The following is an 18585-nucleotide window of genomic DNA, read 5'->3' on the forward strand; positions in this document are numbered from 1 at the left end:
CTACAGCCATTTGTCAGACGCATCTGACCTGTCAGATTACAACATTTATCTATCTAGCAGTGCCCAGCGTCTCCTTAGACTCCAGGCAGCTAGGGAAAGGTTTCAAGGACATGAAGCACAGCAGTCCCATTAACAAAACAGCTCAAGGGGAAGGGGGTTAAGAGCCAGCATGCAGCCTGGAGACCCCCAGAGCAGGTGCAGATCCAGTTGTGTGGAATTTGTTAGTGGCGGGCATTAGTTTAGTTAAAAATGGTTTTAGCTATTTATGAATGAGGTGTTACAGTGTTGTTACCTGCCCTGAGCAACATGGAAGTGTAGACTAAAAATGTATATATTCTATTCTATTTTATCTTGTTGAAGCTAGGTTAATGATCCGCCCTCCTGTCTCTCTCACCCATGCTCCTGGGCAGACCCTTGTGCCAGATAGCTGCTAACAGCTGGGCAGGCGATGAATGGTTTGGAGGTCAAGAGAGGGCCAAATATTATCTCCCCCCCAGCATCTTCCCTTGTCTTGCTCTGCTAAAATGTGATCACAGCCAGCCAAGGGTTAGGGCGGTACTGAGAGATTTCCGGATCCCGCATTAAGGATGAAAAGCTGCATGTCTCAAGATTGGAAAGGATTTCATTGGCAGAGTCTCTTCTTTGGAAAGGGGTGGTGGGGAAAAAAAACAGGAAAATCTACTTCTAAAGCACATTGCAAGCGCATTATCCAAGGTGTGCTGGAATGGGCCACAGCATTTCTCCCCCACAAAAACTACTCTCTAGATGAGAGACACAGAGGTACAGTCATGCAGCTGAAACAGGGTGATAGTCTACTGCAGGGGTATAGTCCACCTGTGGTCCTCCAGATGTCTATGGACTACAATTCCCATGAGCCCCTGCCAGCGAATGCTGGCAGGGGCTCATGGGAATTGTAGTCCATGGACATCTGGAGGACCACAGGTTGACTGGTGGGAAGAATTGCAAATAAGTGGCAGAAATTTAATTCCCGCTGGTCTGCTGTGGCTACATTAATTTATTGACTTAAAAAAATGCATTTCTTAAACAAACACCGAGGCCTTATCAAAAACCTCAGCCCCCTTCTGCTCACTGACCAGTATCCTTCCTCGAGGCGGCTGGTTGGAGCACCCAGAAGGAAAACATGAAGGCAACAGAACTACGCAGCATCCGGGGTTCAAAGATACACTGCCTCTGTCCACGGCAGTTCCATGTAGCTATCACCGCTGAACGGCTGTCAAGAGTTCATTCCATGAGGCATCAAAAAACATTCTTTTTTTTGTCTGTCCTGAATCTCTTGTTTATCCTTTTATTCAGCCAGCCTGAACTCTCTGACTAGGGAAGACCTTCTCCGCTTTTTCCACACGCCCTTCTTAATCTTATAATCTTCTCTCATATCCCTTCTTAGCCTTTTTTTTGTCTTCGCTCGACTAAAAACACACCTTCGCCTTTCCTCGCCGGTGTTTGAACCTAAATGGGCAAGGCCTCCTTTAGGTGAGAAGTTTGGCCTTTCACTATTAAAGGGGATGATGGTGACTTCGGGGACAATTTCTTCCTTACGGCGCACATGTGCTGAATTGGACCATGTCCCTGTGCCACTGTTCCCACAAGGTCCGGCCATGCTGACATCCGTCCCCGGGCACAAATCAGGGTCAATCGCAGGATCTCCCCCCTCCTCCCCAACTCTACGCATAGTCATAGCCCTTCCAGACGACATTCATTTCAAACGCTTCTTATTCTTTGGCATGACCCAAATGTAGATTTATCCAATCAGTGCAAAGACATTTGGAAGTCACCCATCTGGGTAGTATTTTCTCCTTGAGCAGATTTCTCCTCCCGCCCCCCCTTCCCTTTATTTCAAGTTCCTCGTCACAGTTTTGAGCAGAGGCGGCTGGATATCCCTATTACTGAATTACCGTTTGGGTTTGGAACGTGTTCCCCCAAGATTGTGGCAGCCAATCCCTCAGTTTCTCTAGCCAGCTGGACCCAGTGCCCTCTGTGACTTTCAGCGAGGATGACCACATCCTCGGTTTGTGCCTTCCCTCCTCCTTCCTCTTGCAGCCAGAGAGAACTGTACTCCACCGATTCACTCCGTCCTGATAGGTGTCTGATATGCCCACACAGACCTATGTTTTCATTCAGTATCAATCCAGCCATCATGGCCGGGAGAATTGCAGCCCTCCAGATGTCCATGGACTACAATTCCCATGAAGCCCCTGCCAGCAAACGCTGGCAGGGGCTCATGGGAATTGTAGTCCATGGACATCTGGAGGGCCGCAGCTTGACTCCCCCTGGGTTACAACAGTGGCCTTTGAATGACCCGTTTCCTGGACCGTTCTGTCCTTTGCTCGTAGACCAGCTACTATCCAGTCCCTGTTTTGATGTTCCAGAATATGGAGGCCCTCATCCCAAAGAGAGGAATGATCCCAAATCCAGTCCTCTCCGCTCCTATCAGCGCTCTCTTGGAAGTCAATTAGAAAGCTGCTCCATGTGACCTTCATGAAAGGCCCACAGTTGGCTTTCCCAAGGGTCAGAGTGGAAACCCTCTCTGCAGGGTCCCGAAATGTCCCCAGAGCCTTGTCAAACCCGAACCCCCCAGCTTCATGCCCCCACCTCGTCCGTGATTGAGAACCCTGCTGCTCTTTCGTTCGCTCTCACTATCTCTGCAAATGCCACTTTAAGCAGTAATCTAAATTTGGGTCTCAGGACTACACAACCACGGTTCCTGCAGCTGGCAGGCCATATTCACGGCCCTCAAAAACCCATCTCGTGATGTTCCCCACTGTCAAATATCCCGTATTCAGGAGCACGCCCTTAGAGGTGCTTACCCAGCCAAAGAGGATCTGTGTATTTCTCCGGAGAAATGGGTCTCTCCTAAAGAACTGTTTGTATCTCCTTGATCAGGAGGCCCCTCAATTCACCATAATAAGAGGGAAACTGCTAGTGGGGGCATTGTAGCTCCCTGCCCACTCTGAGGGCCAGCTTGGTGTCGTGGTGAAGAGCAGCAGCCTCTAATCTGGAGAGCCGGGTTCGATTCCCTGCCCCTCTTCAACGTGCAGCCAGCAGGGCCACCTTGAGCCAGTCCCAGTTCTCTCAGAGCTCTCTCCACCTGACCTACCTCACAAGGAGTCGGTCATGGAGAGAGCCTTGATCGCTGCTCTGAGACTCTGTCAAGTAGTAAAAAACAGAGTACAAAAAGCCTAGCTCTTCTTCTTCCTGCGGCACGTGCTTCTTTGCTACCTTCCTTTAGAAATCTGTAATATCCAGGAATTCACTGCACTGAACCAACACCTTCTCGCTTCTGCCCAGCAGGCTGACACAGACACACCACCTCCCCCCTTCCCCCCTCCCTCAATCTGGTTTCCCAGCTCCATGGGGGGGGGGGACACGTGATTTTAGAGAGGTTTCGTTTTTAAACGAAGGGTCAGGGAAGGCAGGGCATCGCGGCTCCCTTGCCCGGCTCCCACACGTGCACAGGTGTTCAACTCACCTGGCTCCTTCCTTTCCTCTATCTCAGCATTTTGTCGCTGGAGTTCCCCCTGATTCCTAAAGCACCCCCTTCCATTTCAGCTTGCCAGAGACACTCCCCCCTGTGGGGGGGGGAAGCTGAGTGTGTCCCCAGAGGCTGCGAGTCTGGAAGTCCATCTGAAAGTTTCCTCATCTCCCATCTCCACCCGCCCCCACCAGCCCGATCTGTGGGCCAGGCTATATGGCAGCCATTTTGGGAAACAGGACCGCCAGCGAGAAAGCACAGACATGAATCTACTCCTCACCTGGAGAGACCCTTTCCTGCCATGGCAGCAGCCGGAAGGAGAAACAGGACTCCTCCAAGGTCACAAAGGGACACCAGGAACTGAACCTGGGTCCCGGCACCCAGCTTCAGCCTCCAGCTGGCCCATTACCAGCCTCCAGTCCACCCGTGCTGGAGCCCTCAGCCCAAAGAGGCCAGTAGAAGACGTCCCGTCAGTAGCCTCCCTGTGCCATCTCCCTCGAGAACCTCCCTGGCCACAATCCGTCCCGGAATCCTTCCCGCCCCACACTGTGCGGCCGAGGCAGAGAGAGCCAACCTAGGCTGCTGCCGGTCTTCCTTTGGTCAGCCCTGCTGCCGGCGGTGACGTCGGCCCTCCCTGCCGCCAGCGAGGCCTGCCTTTTGCTAGCCTGGCTCCAAGGGGGTGGCCGGGGCCTCTGAGGAAGTCCCCAGCGGCGGTACAGCCCCCTCCCCGACAGCCAGGAAGAGTCAGGATGCCCCCTACCCCGGAGATCTGCCTCCCTCCCTCCCTCCCTCCCCCCCTGCCAACATAGCCAGGCACATCCCTGCCCACTCCAGTCATCAGCTCCAATGCCCAAACCTCAGACTGCACAAAGGCGTCCCACCTAGTTTGACCTTCAGCCACACGCGACCTGTGTCCGCCCCCCAGACCCGACCCGACCCGACCCGACCCCCTGCGCCTGGGCCCTGCTAGCCGGCCGCTGACCTCGCCGCTGGGCCTTGAGGCCTGCATGGCCCTCGCTCTTGCGCATTTCCTCGGCAACGGGTGTCCTTTGGCGATGCACGCTAGGTACCACTAACGCATCCCCCTCCATCTCCGTCACACTCCTTCCACCCCCCCCCACCCCTCGCAATCACCCATGGATGCCGCTTCTCCTCCTCCCCTCCCTCCCTCCCTCCCTCCCAAATCCATCCCTGGAATCGACCCGGGCTTCAAACACAGAGCGGTCAGCGATTTTATTTTTTTTTTTTAAGGAGGACACAAGACCAAAACCAATAGGGCAGGATTGACCAGCTGGCGGAGGGAGCGAGTCGCTCCTGCCGCAACACCCACCAGCCGGCACTGACGACGGCGGCAGCGGGCAGAGGAGACATGCTCAGAATATCCCCCTCCCTCCCTCCCTCCCTCCCCCGCCTTCCCCCTAAATCACCCCCCGCCCGCCCGCCCAGGCTCCTCTGCTCTCCAAGCGGCCGCATCACTCGCTTGAGCGAGAGCCATCAGCATCAGCATCAGCATCCTCGTTAGGAGGGAGGGAGGGAGAGGAGGGGAGCCTCCCCCAGAGGGCCCTTGCCCCAGAGGAGCCGGCCTGCAGACGCAATACTCATCGCCTCTTGCCACCATGACCCGGCCGGCCGGGAAGCCGCCTGCAATGGCCAGGGCTGCTGGGCGGGGCGGGGCGGGGGGGGTGCGGGGCGGGGGGGGGCTGATGCCTGTCACCGGGGCCATAAAGGAAAGCCCCCCCATGCCCCAATGCGTGACGATTAATATGCCCTTCCTCCCCCCCCCCCCAGAAGGGTGGGCGAGCCGGGCCAGGGCAGGTGCTCTTTGCAGGCAGCTCCAGAGGCAACCGGGATTGAGGCGTCAGGGAAGAGGGCTTTGTGTTTGGCCAGCCCTCCCCCCCCCATACACACACACACACACACAGCCTGCCTGACAAACGCCTCTCCCTCCAGACGCGCAAGGGCCTCTCGACTCTTTCTGTCCCCCCATTCACGGGGACGCCTCCACCCCCATCCCAGGAAGACACAGGGCCTTTCTCAACTCCCAGCTGCCGGGACGGCTTTTCAAATGCCCACATCCTCCCTTCCCCGTTTCCTCCGGCGGGGGGGGGGGGTGCGGGGGGGGGGCTGACAGGTTTCCCAGAGCTGTGCCTGGGAGAGAAGGGAGGTCTCTCCAACCCTCCCCCTCCTCCCGACCAGCCAGCTCCATTTTGACCTGTCAGCTGCCTACACATGAGCACATTTTGGGGCAGAGAAATGTCTATTCTTGGGGGGGGCTGTTAGATTGCTGTGCCCCCCCCCACATACACACCTTTCCATGCCGGGAGAAACAGATGGTGGAGAGGACCCTTCAGCTGGGGACTCTTAGTCCAGGGACCGGCTTCTCTTTGTCGGAATGGACATGCAGGAAGGAATGTTACGGGGGAGAAGGGGCACCCCACATTGTGGGGCATGAGATAGCCCCCTCTTCCTCAGTGAGGGGCCAGTTGCCCTGGGGGGGGCTACCGGGAGCCCACTTGAGCCTAGAACCATGTAGGGGACGGAGGGGAGGGGTGAGGAGCAGATGGAGGCAGGTGAGTGGAGACAGTGAGGCGAGGGGGGTCCGGGTGGGCCGTAGCAGAGAGGGAGGGGGATGGCTCAGGCTGGGGAGTAGGGATGGGGAGGGCAGCCAAAGGACTGGGCGCTGGGGGTCCTCTGGGGAGGGGGGAATCTGCTGGTCAGGGACAGATTTCTGGGCGGTGGGTTAGCACGGTAGGCCTCTGGGCTGGGGGTGTGCCCCGATCCCGCTAAAGGCAGCTCTCCCTAGGCAACAGGGGTGGGGAGCACGGCCCCCGCTGATTCCTTTCTCCCCCCCCCCATAGACAGGCGCGCACATCCGGACCCGATCCACTCACCTCCCGTGTTGCTCCGCTTGGTGCTGATGGCTTCCGTGGGGGTCTCCAGGGGTCTTTTCCTAGAGTCGGGGGGGTCGGAATCCATGTGGGGCGGCGGCGGGGCTTGGGGGGGCTGCTGGGGCTGCGGCTGAGGGGCCCCCCCGGGCTGCTGCGGCGGCGGCTGCGGTTGCTGCGAGGCCGGAGGGAAGATGCCGTTCTGGTGGACGGAGCCGCCGGCCATCATCTTCATGCCGAAGGCGCGGAGGACGTCCCCTCCGCGGATCCCGTGAGACTCCAGCAGGGTGAGGTTGCCGGGGGTGGGGGTGGGGGGAGAGGAGAGGAGAAAGGATGCTCCGATGGGAGGGAGGGAGGGAGGGAGGGAGGGAGGGGCGGGAGGAAGAGGAGGAGGAGGAGGTGTGTCCAGCCAGGGGAGAACTGGCGGCCAGGTGAAATTGACAAAAGCAGGTGAAATTGACAAAGGGGGCGAAAGTGACCAGCAGGGAGCCCGGGAGGGAGTGGGTGGGAGCGTCTCTACCCTGGTCGTCTCCCCCCCCCCCGCTTTCTCGCTCTCTCTCTCCCCCACCCCCACCCACCCCCTCAAAGGAAGAAAAATAAATCCCAAAAAGGGGAGGGGGGGAAGGGTCGCGCCCAAAGGACGCCCAGAGGGGAGAGGGGAGACGGAGGGAGGGCGGAAATTTAGAGGACGAAATGAATTACAAGGCGGGTGGGGAGGGGGGAGAAGGCGGGGAGGGGCAGGTCCGGAGGGCGCTGGGGGGGCGGGGGGAGGAAGCGGCGGCGGAGCCCATGGAAAAAAGCGAGAGGGAGGGGAAGAGCGAGAGGAAGCGCCGGCGGAACAGTCTCAGCGCATCCCCCTTTTCGCCTGCGCTGCTGGACTGCCGGGTGCGTTTGCCGGGGGGGGGGGGAGGCAGCAACCCAGCCCCTGACGTCGGAGGCGAGGCCCACCTCCCTCCCCCCCGCAGATTGGCTGCCAGGAGGAGCTGGGCCAGGCTTGACAAGCTGGGGGGGGGGGGAGAGAGGAGCTATTCTACGCCTTCGGGGAGGGGGTTGGCAGAGAACGGAGGGGAGCAGGTGGGAGAGGGAGACAGCTGTGCCGCGCCAAAAGAGGGGGGTGCAAGAGGATGCTGGGGGGGGGGCGGGAGGTTTGGAACTCAGGGCTCGACTTCGCAGCCGGCCCCTGGGCGCTACTGGGTATCCAGTCTGCCGGCAGCTCTCCGGAGAAAGCCTTCCCCGGAGACCTCGCCCCCTCCCGACACCCTTCCAGTGGCGATGGGGCTCCCTCCCTGCGGAGCTGCCTGCAAGGGGGATGCGGGAAGCGCCTCTGGAGCGGCACCGGCTCCTCGGAGAGCCATTCGCAGGGCCGGAGCCTCGAATCTGGAGAACCGGGAATGATTCCCCGCTCCTCCTCCACATGCAGCCAGCTGGGTGACCTTGGAACAATCTCAGTTCTCTCGGGGCTGTTCTCTAGGGGCTCTCTCAGCCCCGCCTACCTCACAGGGGGTGTCTATTCCGGGGAGAGGAAGGGAAGGCAATTGTTTGAGGCTCCTTTGAGCATGGCAGGGGCTCACGGGAATTGTAGTCCATGGGCATCTGGAGAGCCACCGTTTGGCTACCCCTTGAGAATATGGGCTGGGCTGTTGCCTTGAGGATCAGCTCGGTCTCCCCTCCCCACCCCATGCCAGCCTCGGGCGTCCTCCAGAGAGGAAGGGGGCTTCTCTCATCTTCTCCGCCCGTTAACCAACAAGGCAGATCTGTTTCCGAGATCGTGTCCGCTTGGGGATGGGGCGCCCTACGCGCTTTTTTCCTGCGCCTCTGTCCCCACCCGGGCGTCTCAACAAAGCTCAGACCGGTATGGAACCAGCATTTTGTCTCTAGCCGAAGGTGTCCTCTGACCAGGTGGGGGAAGGCCCCTTGCAGCCTCTTTGAAGCCCTCAAACCCACCTGCAAAATCCCACAGGTTTAATGCACCCCTCCCCCTCCTCCCCCTCCTCCCCCCCTCTGGGAAAGGTCCCTCATGCAAGACCTTGGAGAGCTCCTAGCAGAGTGGGCTGCAGCCCCACCAACCCCCAATGGATTTTTAAGAGATTTTTTTAATACAGATTTTTTAAAGAGAGGGGGAGAAAGCTACAGAAAAAAAGAGGAAAACATTATCGGCATCATTACAATATTTTTGTGAGTCTCTAGCCATCCAGGGCTATACGGCAGAATGATCAATTAGATCAAATCTTGGTTCTTAAAACTGAAATTAAAAATGAATTTTACACTTGCTTTCTTTAATCTTTAAAACCACAAGTCATCCCATCACTATTTCCCTCTTTCCTGCAAGGAGTCAATAAGAGGCTTTCAATTAATCATAAATTAATCTTCTCTCTAATCAGGGATGCAAATTTAGCCGTGTCAGCAAATTCCAACATCCTCAACAGCCAGTCTTCTCAGGTAGGTAGTTTTGTAGACTTCCAGTTCTGAGCATGTGAGGGTCTCAAAAGAATTCCCATGGTTATTTTCCAAATGTTTAATCTATCAAACCTAAGAGGAAAACATCCAGTCTCACTTGACGGTTAACCTTTAAAATCTGTTGCAGGATCCTCAGGGAGGACATTTTATGCAACTCGGGCCCTACTTACCTATGGGACTGCTTGCCTCCTTAGGCCCCTCCACTCTGCGAGTATGAATCTGCTGAGTATTCCGTGCCCCCAGGAGGTGCACCTGGCCTTGACCAGGGCCAGGGCGTTTTCGGTCCTGGCCCCTACCTGGTGGAATGAGCTCCTAGACGAGCTGCTGGCCCTGTCGGGACTCTCTGAGTTCCTCAGGGCCTGCAAGTTGAGGCCGGGTGGGCATGAGATCTGGTCCCCCCCCCAAGTTTGGACACAGCATTAGAGTTGCTGACGCCCACCCCTGGTTGCCAAAATGGGTCTTGACCAGCAACCACTGGCTAACATCTGGACCAATTGCCGGAGGGCCGGAGGATAGGAAGCACAGGAGAAGTGTTATCTTGTATTGTTTACCGCCATTTTTATACTGGAGGGGTTTTTTTTGTGGATGTTAATATTGGGGTATCTTATGGGAGATCTCTTTTATGTTTTATATCATTTGTGAACTGCCGCAAGCCAGCTTGCTGGGAGTGGCAGTCTATAGATTGAATAAATAAATAAAAATACAAAAATTAATAAATTAACAAACATGCATTTGTATCCAAAATTTCTGTGCTCTACTGTTAAGTCCACCATATAGGGTAAAATGTTCCTGTTAATTCTTCACATTTATTGTGCACTGGATCCTGTGTTTATTTTATGTACTTTTATACATTTTAAGGGGGGGGCTACGGTTTCAGCTGAACGTATAGAATCTCATTATAAATGTTCGGGCAGAAGAGCGACTCTGCAGGATCAAGCCAAAGATTCATCTAGACCACCCTATTTTTGTCGCCCACCCTCCAGGTTAAGCAGGCTAAGCAGGCCCCCCAGAGGCCAATAAGCCAAATGGCCAGACAAAGACCCTAGCAGCTGGTGTTTAGTGGTACACTGTTTGAGAACATGGAGGTTCCATTGAGCCAGTTCCCCTTAAGCATAAGAACTGTCCCACTGGATGAGATCAGTCTTATTTCATTCAGAAACGATCCAGGGGCATCCAGGTATCTGGCAGGAAAGTAACAGTCCTTCTGCCCTTTATTATTATTATTATATTATGGAAGTTCCATTTAGGCATCTAACCTGATCGCCACTCGCCGGCCTCTCTTCCCTCAAGCTGTCTAATTCTTCCGCAGAGTCATTTAAACTAGCCGCATCCCTGTGACCATGAATTCCACAAGTTAGTGGCACACTGGGTGAAGTGCTGTTCAGCCTGTCTACCCTGCATGTATTGCTCATCAACTTCACTGGTTGCTTCCAGGTTCCAGGTTCTGTTCCGCATTCTCATTTTTCTCACAGATATGTTTCTGTCACGTCCGGCAGGGGGTTTTCTTTTCTGCCTTTGTTTAACTCCCCCTAGTGGTTGATTCAGTATTACACCTATTTACATCGAGCACATATCCCCCAGCTGGTTTTTAATCTGGTCATAAAGCCATTCAATATTAAATTGACCACTAGAGGCAGCAAAACACACGTGTAAAAGACCACTCCCCCCCTCCCCCAAATAACAGGAACACACAGAGGAGGAAAATCAGAATGCCGAGAAACCTAAATTACAGCAGAGACAGAAGAAAATATCTCTCTCCACTTTCTTCATCCCCTGCATGATTTCATAAAGTTCTACCTTGTCTTTTTCTTCTAACCAGAAAGGCCCAGACTGCTTAGTCTTTCCACGGCAGTATGCCATTTCAGCCTCTGGGTCGTTTTGGAAGCCCTCTTCTGCCTCTTTTCCAGGTCTACAATACCTTCCTTGCGAAGGGGATGACCGGAACGATACAGATTCCAGGTGGGTCACTGGGCTGGTCGGAAGCGGCAGAACCAGGTTTGACTCTTGTGGCACCTTGAAGACCAACCAAGTTCCATTCAAGATAGAAAACCTTGTTGGTGTTCGAGGTGCCTCTGGACTAGAACTTGACAGAGTAATCCTAACGAAGACTCAACAGCCTCCTTAGGAACAGCGATGAGGAGGACATTCACAGTCCCAGCTGTGACAATTCCCTTTTCTCGTCTGGAATATCCATATTTGCCAGCCACCAATTTAGCAGTAGCTCAGCAGTTCATCCACCTCTTAAACACCCAGACTGGTCTCCTTCCTTAGTCAAACAACACTGCCTTTCTTTCGGGGCCCAATTGAACATCAGCTTCACCAAGGTGAGTGTGAAATTAGGATGGGGGTGGAAAGCGCCATCAAGTAACAGCCCAGTTGTGGCAATCCCATAGAGTAGGGGCAGCACCGGCTCTTTGGAGAGCCAGCCGTGAGGTCGTGGCCTCTGATCTGGAGAACCGGGTGTGATTCACCACTCCTTCTCCACATGCAGCCAGCTGGGTGACCTTGGGCCTGACTCAGTTCTCTTAGAGCTGTTCTTGCAGTACAGTTCTCTCACAGCTCTCTCAGCCCCACCTACCTCACAGGGGGTGTCGGTTAGAGGGAGAAGAAGGGAAGCTGATTGTCTGAGGCTCCTTTGAGCATGGCAGAGACTCATGGGAATTGTAGTCCATGGACATCTGGAGAGCCACAGTTTTGCCATGCCTGCCATGTTCTCTTAGGGAGGTTTAACCACATGCATTTAGCGGAGAGGCTATGTTTTCATGGTTGTATGGTTCCCGATCTTCTTCCTCATATTATTTTGTTTTGCCCCAAGTTTTCTTTATACCGCTATGTGATACCTGACATTCTGTCCTCCCTTCAATTCCACTGTGTCAGAACTGTAATAGTTAATAAATTACTTGATAGCAAGGATCCTGCCCAAACCGCCTGTATTGCAGCATTTTTAGGCAAGGTTTTTAGAATAAATGCCTTGTTTTTAACAAAACTGAGTAACTCCGCTTGATTTATTAATTTTTTTTACTTTGCATCTCCCTGCTTGTGTTGTTCATTATGCCAGTAAAGGCTTCTGTATCTGCCATAGGGTTCCAAGGCAAGAGACATTCAGAGGCATTTTGACATAGTCTGGATCTCGTAACAACCCTGGCCTTTCTTGGTGGTCTCCCATCCAAGTACTAAGCAGGCCTGACGTGGCTTAGCTTCTGAGATCTGATGAGGTCAGGTTAGGCTGGGCCATTCAGGTCAAGGCAAGGCTCTACGCAGGCCTTCCCTTGTCCTTGGCCCGGAAATTGCCATGGGTGCAAAATGCATCTGCCAGGGTCTGCACTGGGCCCATATCCAGCCTGTGCTGAGGCAGCTGCATTGGTTGCCGGTTGCGGCCCGGGTCAAGTTCAAGTTCTTGGTATTGACCTTTAGAGCTCTTTGCGGTCTGGGACCCACACACCGCCTGTATGCCCCCTGCAGGGCTTTATGCTCTGCAGGTACAAACTTGCTGGTGGTTCCCAACCCATGGGAGATTCATTCAGTCTCGACCAGGGACAGGGCCTGGTGGAATGAGCTCCCGGAAGAACTGAGGGCCCTGCAGGAGCTTGCACGGTTCCACAAGGCCTGTAAGACAGAGCTCTTCCGCCAAGTCTTTGGTCGAGGCCAGGGCACGGAAGATCAGGGGCCCCTTCCACACACAACACTGCCCGGACAGAGGCCGCCCTAACTCCTCCCCACCAGCCCTTACTGCTTTATTTAGACTGCGGAGCCCGTGGCGGTTTAAAGATTTTTATCATTTTTTGTAACCTGCTGTGAGACGCTGTGCAACAGCAGTGGGTAATAAATCCAAATAATAATAAAAAACAGAGCTGGGTTTGCCTCTCTGCCTACACTCCTCAAAGAGCCTTGCGCTCTACTACTTCCAACCTCCTGGCGGTCCCTGGCCCCAAGGTAGTCCGCTTGACCTCAACCAGGGCCAGAGCTTTCTCCATCCTGGCCCCCACCTGGTGGAACGAGCTCCCTGAAGAGATCAGGGTCTTGTCCGAACTCTCACAATTCTTCAGGGCCTGCAAAAGGGAGCTCCTCCACCAGGCATTTGGTTGAGGTGGACCCAAACCATCGCTTCCAATTGGCCCCCAAGCCCCCCCCCTCCTACTACGACTGCCACTAATCTGGCCAACCCACTGGGTCCCAGTAAGAGTTGAGCTGAGGCTCTTTTGCAGTTCCACCATTCTCCAATGTCATTGTGGTGATCATGTTAAGGTTATTGTTGTTATAATGTTATTCCTGTTATCACCTGTTGTTACCATATGTTATCTGTATCTTTTTCCTGTTTCCTGTAAAGTGCCGTGAGCCTTCGGGAAGGGCGGTATATAAATATAATCAATACATAAAATAATAACATAAATTGCCTTCCTCTGCATGGCAACCTTGGGACTTCCTTGGTGGTTTCCCTTCTAAATAGTGTCCAGGCATGACCCCGCTTAGCTTCTGAGAGTTCCCGAGATTGCCCTAGCCTGGGCCGTCCTGCTCAGGGCTGTGGAAATGCTCCCTCCCAGTTCTTCCGCCAGGAACCAAGGTGCTAACTCCTTTAACCAAAGTGTTCCTTTTACAGTGGAGTTAAGCCGCTGGGCCACCTGCTGACCAACACAGGAATGGTTGACTAAGAGACATTTATCTCCTCTTCCCCCAAACAGACTCAACAGCATCCAAAGAAACTGATGGGCAGTAGGTTCAGGACGGACAAAAGGAAATCCTTCTTGATGATACAGAGAGGGATGAAAAGGTGGGATTGGCTGCCAGCGGTTGTGGTGAATAAATAGTTTTAAAAGGGGATCAGTTAGATTCATGGAGGATAAGCCTGCTAGCCATAGTGCCTGAGAGAAACCTGCACATTCAGAGGCACTAATCATCTGAATCCCACGCCAGGAGGAAGGCTTTGGCTTCTATGCCCTGTTGTTGACCATCCAGAGGAACCGACTGTATGAGACAGGATGCTGGATTGGATGGACCACCCGGCAGGGCTCAGCTGATGTTCTTATCAGAAAAGAGCAACTTAGTTGTTGCCTAAAACATGATAGCAACCCAGGATGGATCACAAACCAATCTCCTAGCATCCATTTCCCACAGGAGATCAGTCTCTGCATTCCTTGGCAGGCCACTTTTGAGGCAGCTCACAGGAAACTGCTGCTGAGCCAGGATAAAGGCCCAGGCTAGCCTGACCTGATCACATCTCGGAAACTAAGCAGGGTCTGCCCTGGGCTGAATCTGCACAGAGGTTTTATTGCAATTCCAGGTCGATTCAGTCCCTGCCATCTACACTGAATGCAATTTCCATTTTGATTTGGGACGATTAAAATTTTTCATCTGCAACAAGCATAACTGATCCGGAGTGACTCTATCTTTACCCCGTGATATCCTGGAGTGGATATAACTCTCAATATTTGAAAAATTGGCATGAGTAAAGGTGCAGCTCTCTACTTTTCTGGAACTAACGTGCTGCCTCGAGCCTCCAATGCTGTAGAAAAGCCCTGATTGGGCAGGGCATCAGTTCAAAGGCTTCCTCATTCCCAGGTTGCAAGGCTTCCCTTAAAGGGGAAACCTTTTTACTGAGCAGTCTTTGTGTATCGATGCAGCGTACCAGCCAGAACAGCAGACAAGGCCCTTGGGCAATCCGGCTATGAATCCCCCATGGAAACTCACTGGGTAACCAACACAAACCCTCACCCTAGCCTACTTCATAGGGTTGTTGTGCAATGGTCTAAACACCCCATTTGAATCCCAAGGCAAGAAATAAGCTGAAATAAGTGCAAGGGCATGCATAGATCTCAGGAAGCAGGTTGTCGGAAAGGTGGTCTCTGCCCAATTTCCAAGCCGCCATTGCCTGTTGGAAGAGATAATGCTGCGTTGGGGGTGGGAGTCACTGGTATGAGCTGTGGTATATCTACTCTTCCCTGCCCTTGGTGACCCCTGAGTTCAGGCTTTCTCAACCAGGGTTTTGTGAAATCCTGAGGTTTATTGACAGCCCTGGAAGGGTTTCTGGAATGGGTGGGAGTTAATTAATTTTCTGTATATTTTTTAAATTGGTCATGTTGATCCTCCCCCTGAAAAAACTGTCCGTGATGGGCCTGGAGGGGGTAGGAAGGAGAGGGGCCTCTCCAGGGTTTCCCAGCCATATTGTGCATGATCACACCCCTTCTGGGGTCTCTTGAAGCCTGGGGGATGTTTCAGGGGTTTCTCAATGGTCAAAAAGTTGAGAAAGATTTCCCTCGTGGGAGGCGAGGTCCACAGTCAGCCACTCTCTTGACCAGGTTCCAAACCAGCCTGGTTACTTGGTCCCAATTAGGACAGAGCGCCAGCTCCCGACACTCCAGGATCTTATTTATGTGGGGTACCCAGGCAGAGACGTGTTACTTGTAAACACTTCCTTTTAAATAAATACTTTATAAATGTTGATGCTGGTAGTTGTTCTCTGTACCACACAGACCAGGGGTAGTCAAACTGCGGCCCTCCAGATGTCCATGGACTACAATTCCCAGGAGCCCCCTGCCAGCGAACGCTGGCAGGGGGCTCCTGGGAATTGTAGTCCATGGACATCTGGAGGGCCGCAGTTTGACTACCCCTGACATAGACCTTCCCGTCTTTGGAGCTCTGGGAAGGGGGAAGGCTGGCAGTTGGCAAGCAGCTATTCCTCCGGGGGTGAAGAAGGCAATCAATTGTCCCTGTGTTGGTCAACAGGACACATAGAAGCAAGGCCTCATGTCTCAGAAGGGAAGTTGTGACTCTCCTAACATGCAATTCTGGACACAGGTCAAGTGGCCGTGGCAAAGCAATGAGTGAGAGGGGGGGAGGGGAAGCCTCTCCTGGAGTTGGGAACCCCTTGGAGTGGGCAGGGGGGGAAATGGGCCTGCAGGCCAGAGGTGTTCTCTCTCAGTGTCTACTCAGACTGCCGGGGGCTCTCCAGGGTCTCAGCCGGAAGTCCTCCACATCACCCACTGCCTGGTCTTCTTAGCTAGAGATGACGTGGAGCAAGCCAGAGGAACCCGCACACGGACACCCCCCTGCTCTTATTTTAAAATGAGGTAACATCAAAGGCAACATGTTCTAAGGTCCCCCTCACTGTTTGAGGGCTGGTTTCATATCTTTTCGGGCCCTCTTGGGCAGCCCTCCTAGGCTCATGAAGTGAAACAGAAGAGAAGCCCTGTCGGGTCAGGCCAATGGCTCCTGCAGTCCAGCACTCTGGCCTAAACCCAGTTGCCATCAGGAGGTCCACCAGCGGGACCAGAACTCCAGAAGCCCTCCCACCACTGCCCCACAGCACCGAGAAGACAGAGCACCCCTGCCCCAGACAGAGGGCTCCCATTATGCCTTGTGGCTCATAGACTCAGACTGATCTCGGCCTCCCTGTGTTTCTCCAGTCCCCTCTTAAGGCATGCCTCAGATCCCACTGCACTGGGAATGCCGTTGCCAACTGCTCAGTCTGGCTTGGCTCCTGCACCTTTTTTGGCTGCCCAGATTGGGGAAACTCAGCCGCTGAATCTTTTCTCGGGACTGCCGCTCAGTTTGCTGTCTGTCTGCCTGTCTGTCTGTCACGCAGTGGTTAAAAGGTTCTTGGGAGGGAGGGAGGGAGGGGATGGCTCTCTGCCCCCCAGGGACAGCTGGCCACCCATGACGGAGGGAAGAGCTTCTCCACTTTCCGTAATTGTGCTGGAAGAAAATTCAGCAGACGCAGCTGGTCACTTCACACGACTGCCAAGCACAGGAAGCGGCAGACAAAGCAAAATTCCCCTTAGAGCCTCCGCCTGAAGCAACAAGAGCTGGTTACTCACAGGAGGAGGGGGGGGGGTGGAGATTTTTAATTATCTGTAGAGACAGATTGTTTCTAAGGTGACTTCCGTCCAAGAGATTCTAGAGGCAGCTTTTGATCCATGGCTCTGTCCATCTAGATCTGTGCCTCTCTCGGACACCAAGTTATCCTTGTCTGCCCTCTGAAAACTACCTATAGGCCCCCTTCTCTTTTAAACAGAGATGTGCGCCTGGCCTCGGCCAGGACGGGGGCCTTCTTGGTCCTGGCCCCTACCTGGTGGGTGGAGTTCCTGGGGGAGCTCTGTCAGATGGCTCTCCAGCCTCTGCTTTAAAATTTCCAAGGATGGAGAACCCACCACCTCCTGAAGAAGCCTGTTCCACTGAGAAACCGCTCTAACTTTTGCATTATTTTCATCCCATTGGTTCTGGTCTGTCCCTCTGGGGCAAGAGAGAACAATTTTGTTCCATCCTCCATATGGCAGCCTTTTAAATACTTGAAGGTGGTTCTCAGATCCCCTCTCAGTCGCCTCCTCTCCAGGCTAAACAGACCAAACTCCCCCAACCTTTCCTCATACGTCTTAGTCTCCAGACCCCGGGGGTTGTTTTAGAACTTTTTAGTTTTATTTTGTACTCTGTTGTGTGATGTGCACAGCCCTGAGACGGCTGAGCTGAGAGGGTCAGTCGTAAAGTGAATTATAAATAAACCTCACAACAACCCTGCAGGGTAGGAGAGGCTACCAGAGTGTACCTGATGAGCTTCAGAAGGGCTGTGGCTCAGCACGAGAGTCTCTGCTTGGCATGCAGAAGGTCTGAGATTCAACCCACCATTTTAAAGGACCACTCTGCTGGTGATGGGAAAGATCTCCCCCCGAGACCCCAGGGAGTGGCTGAGTAGGCAGGGAAAAGGATCTGATTCAGTGGAAGGCCGCTGCCTGCATTCATGGGTCGGGGTGTGCAGTTAGGCTTCCCGGTTCCGAGTGGATCGCAAGAGCGCTTCTTTTGCACACTGCCTTTTTTGCCTTAAGGCTCAGCCAGGAGTGCTCCTGGGCGGGGGGGGGCTTGGCTCTCCGACTGGGTCCCCCCAACCTTGAAATGGGGTGCAGGATCACCATCGTTCCCAGGGCTCTCGCCAGGGTAGAAAGAGCGTTTGGTTGGGATTCAGCCCCAGCCCCGGTGGCAGTCTCGGTGCCCCATGAAGACCGGGGTGGTGCGCAAAACATGAAATGCAAAATGGCCCTCTCTGCTCCTCAGCCGCCTTGGGCGGGGGGGGGGGGGGTGGCGCTGGCGGCAGATGGGCCTCGCCTCGGCCTTTTCATCCTTGGACGGCTCAATGGAGGGGCAGGCAGAAGGGGTGGGCAGGCGAGGCAGCCGAGCACGGCTCTTGCATGCTAAACGGCTCGGCCATTGTGTCAGCTGGCCCATCTGTCCGCTCTCGCGCCCCCATTGTCCGCGGCCGACACATCTGGACGCCCAGCGCCCCCCCCCACGCCGCACAAGCGCCGGAACTCCCCTTTTTTCAAGACACCCCCCCCCCAAAAAAAAAAACGAAGAAGAAGAAGAAGCTGCAGGCGGACATTTAAGCAAGAGCTATTGGAGAAATGTTCCTCCCTCCCTGCCTTGGTTTGCGCGCAGGCACGCACACACAATTAGGCTCCGTGTGAAAGAAGAGCTATCCCCCCCCACACACACACACACAACTGCTGGACCATCTCATCCACACAAGGGGGGGGGGTCACGGAAGCACCAGCTCTCCCTAGTGGTGAGCCTTTGGTACTGCAACACCAAACACCCCCAGTACAAACATCATTATCATTATTATCTTTATTAAAAGAAATAATATTAACAACAACTAGAAGGATGTAATGTTATAATGCAATCTAAGGGATGCGACATTGTCACAACACTAATCGAGCTGTTCTGACCAGGCAGTAATATCAGGGCTCTCTCAGCCTCACCCACCTCACA

At 54.0% G+C, this 18585-nt stretch overlaps 1 protein-coding gene across 2 annotated transcripts in view; it reads right to left on the bottom strand.

Annotated features, from left to right (window-relative positions):
• The window catches only part of NOVA2 (NOVA alternative splicing regulator 2), a 56869-nt gene extending 49596 nt beyond the window's left edge, over window positions 1-7273 (bottom strand). Inside the window, exon 1 of one of the 2 annotated variants that reach the window (XM_077318448.1) lies at window positions 6382-7273. In XM_077318448.1, coding sequence (XP_077174563.1) covers window positions 6382-6610 — 229 coding nt within the window. In that variant the 5' untranslated portion in view covers window positions 6611-7273. Of the gene's footprint in view, window positions 1-4472; window positions 4570-6381 lie in introns of those variants that run through there. The other variant, XM_077318449.1, reaches the window with a different exon arrangement.
• Between the last annotated feature and the right edge of the window lie 11312 nt (window positions 7274-18585).

The sequence above is a fragment of the Paroedura picta genome, unplaced genomic scaffold, assembly GCF_049243985.1.
Source record: "Paroedura picta isolate Pp20150507F unplaced genomic scaffold, Ppicta_v3.0 Ppicta_v3_sca21, whole genome shotgun sequence".
Taxonomy (NCBI): domain Eukaryota; kingdom Metazoa; phylum Chordata; class Lepidosauria; order Squamata; family Gekkonidae; genus Paroedura; species Paroedura picta.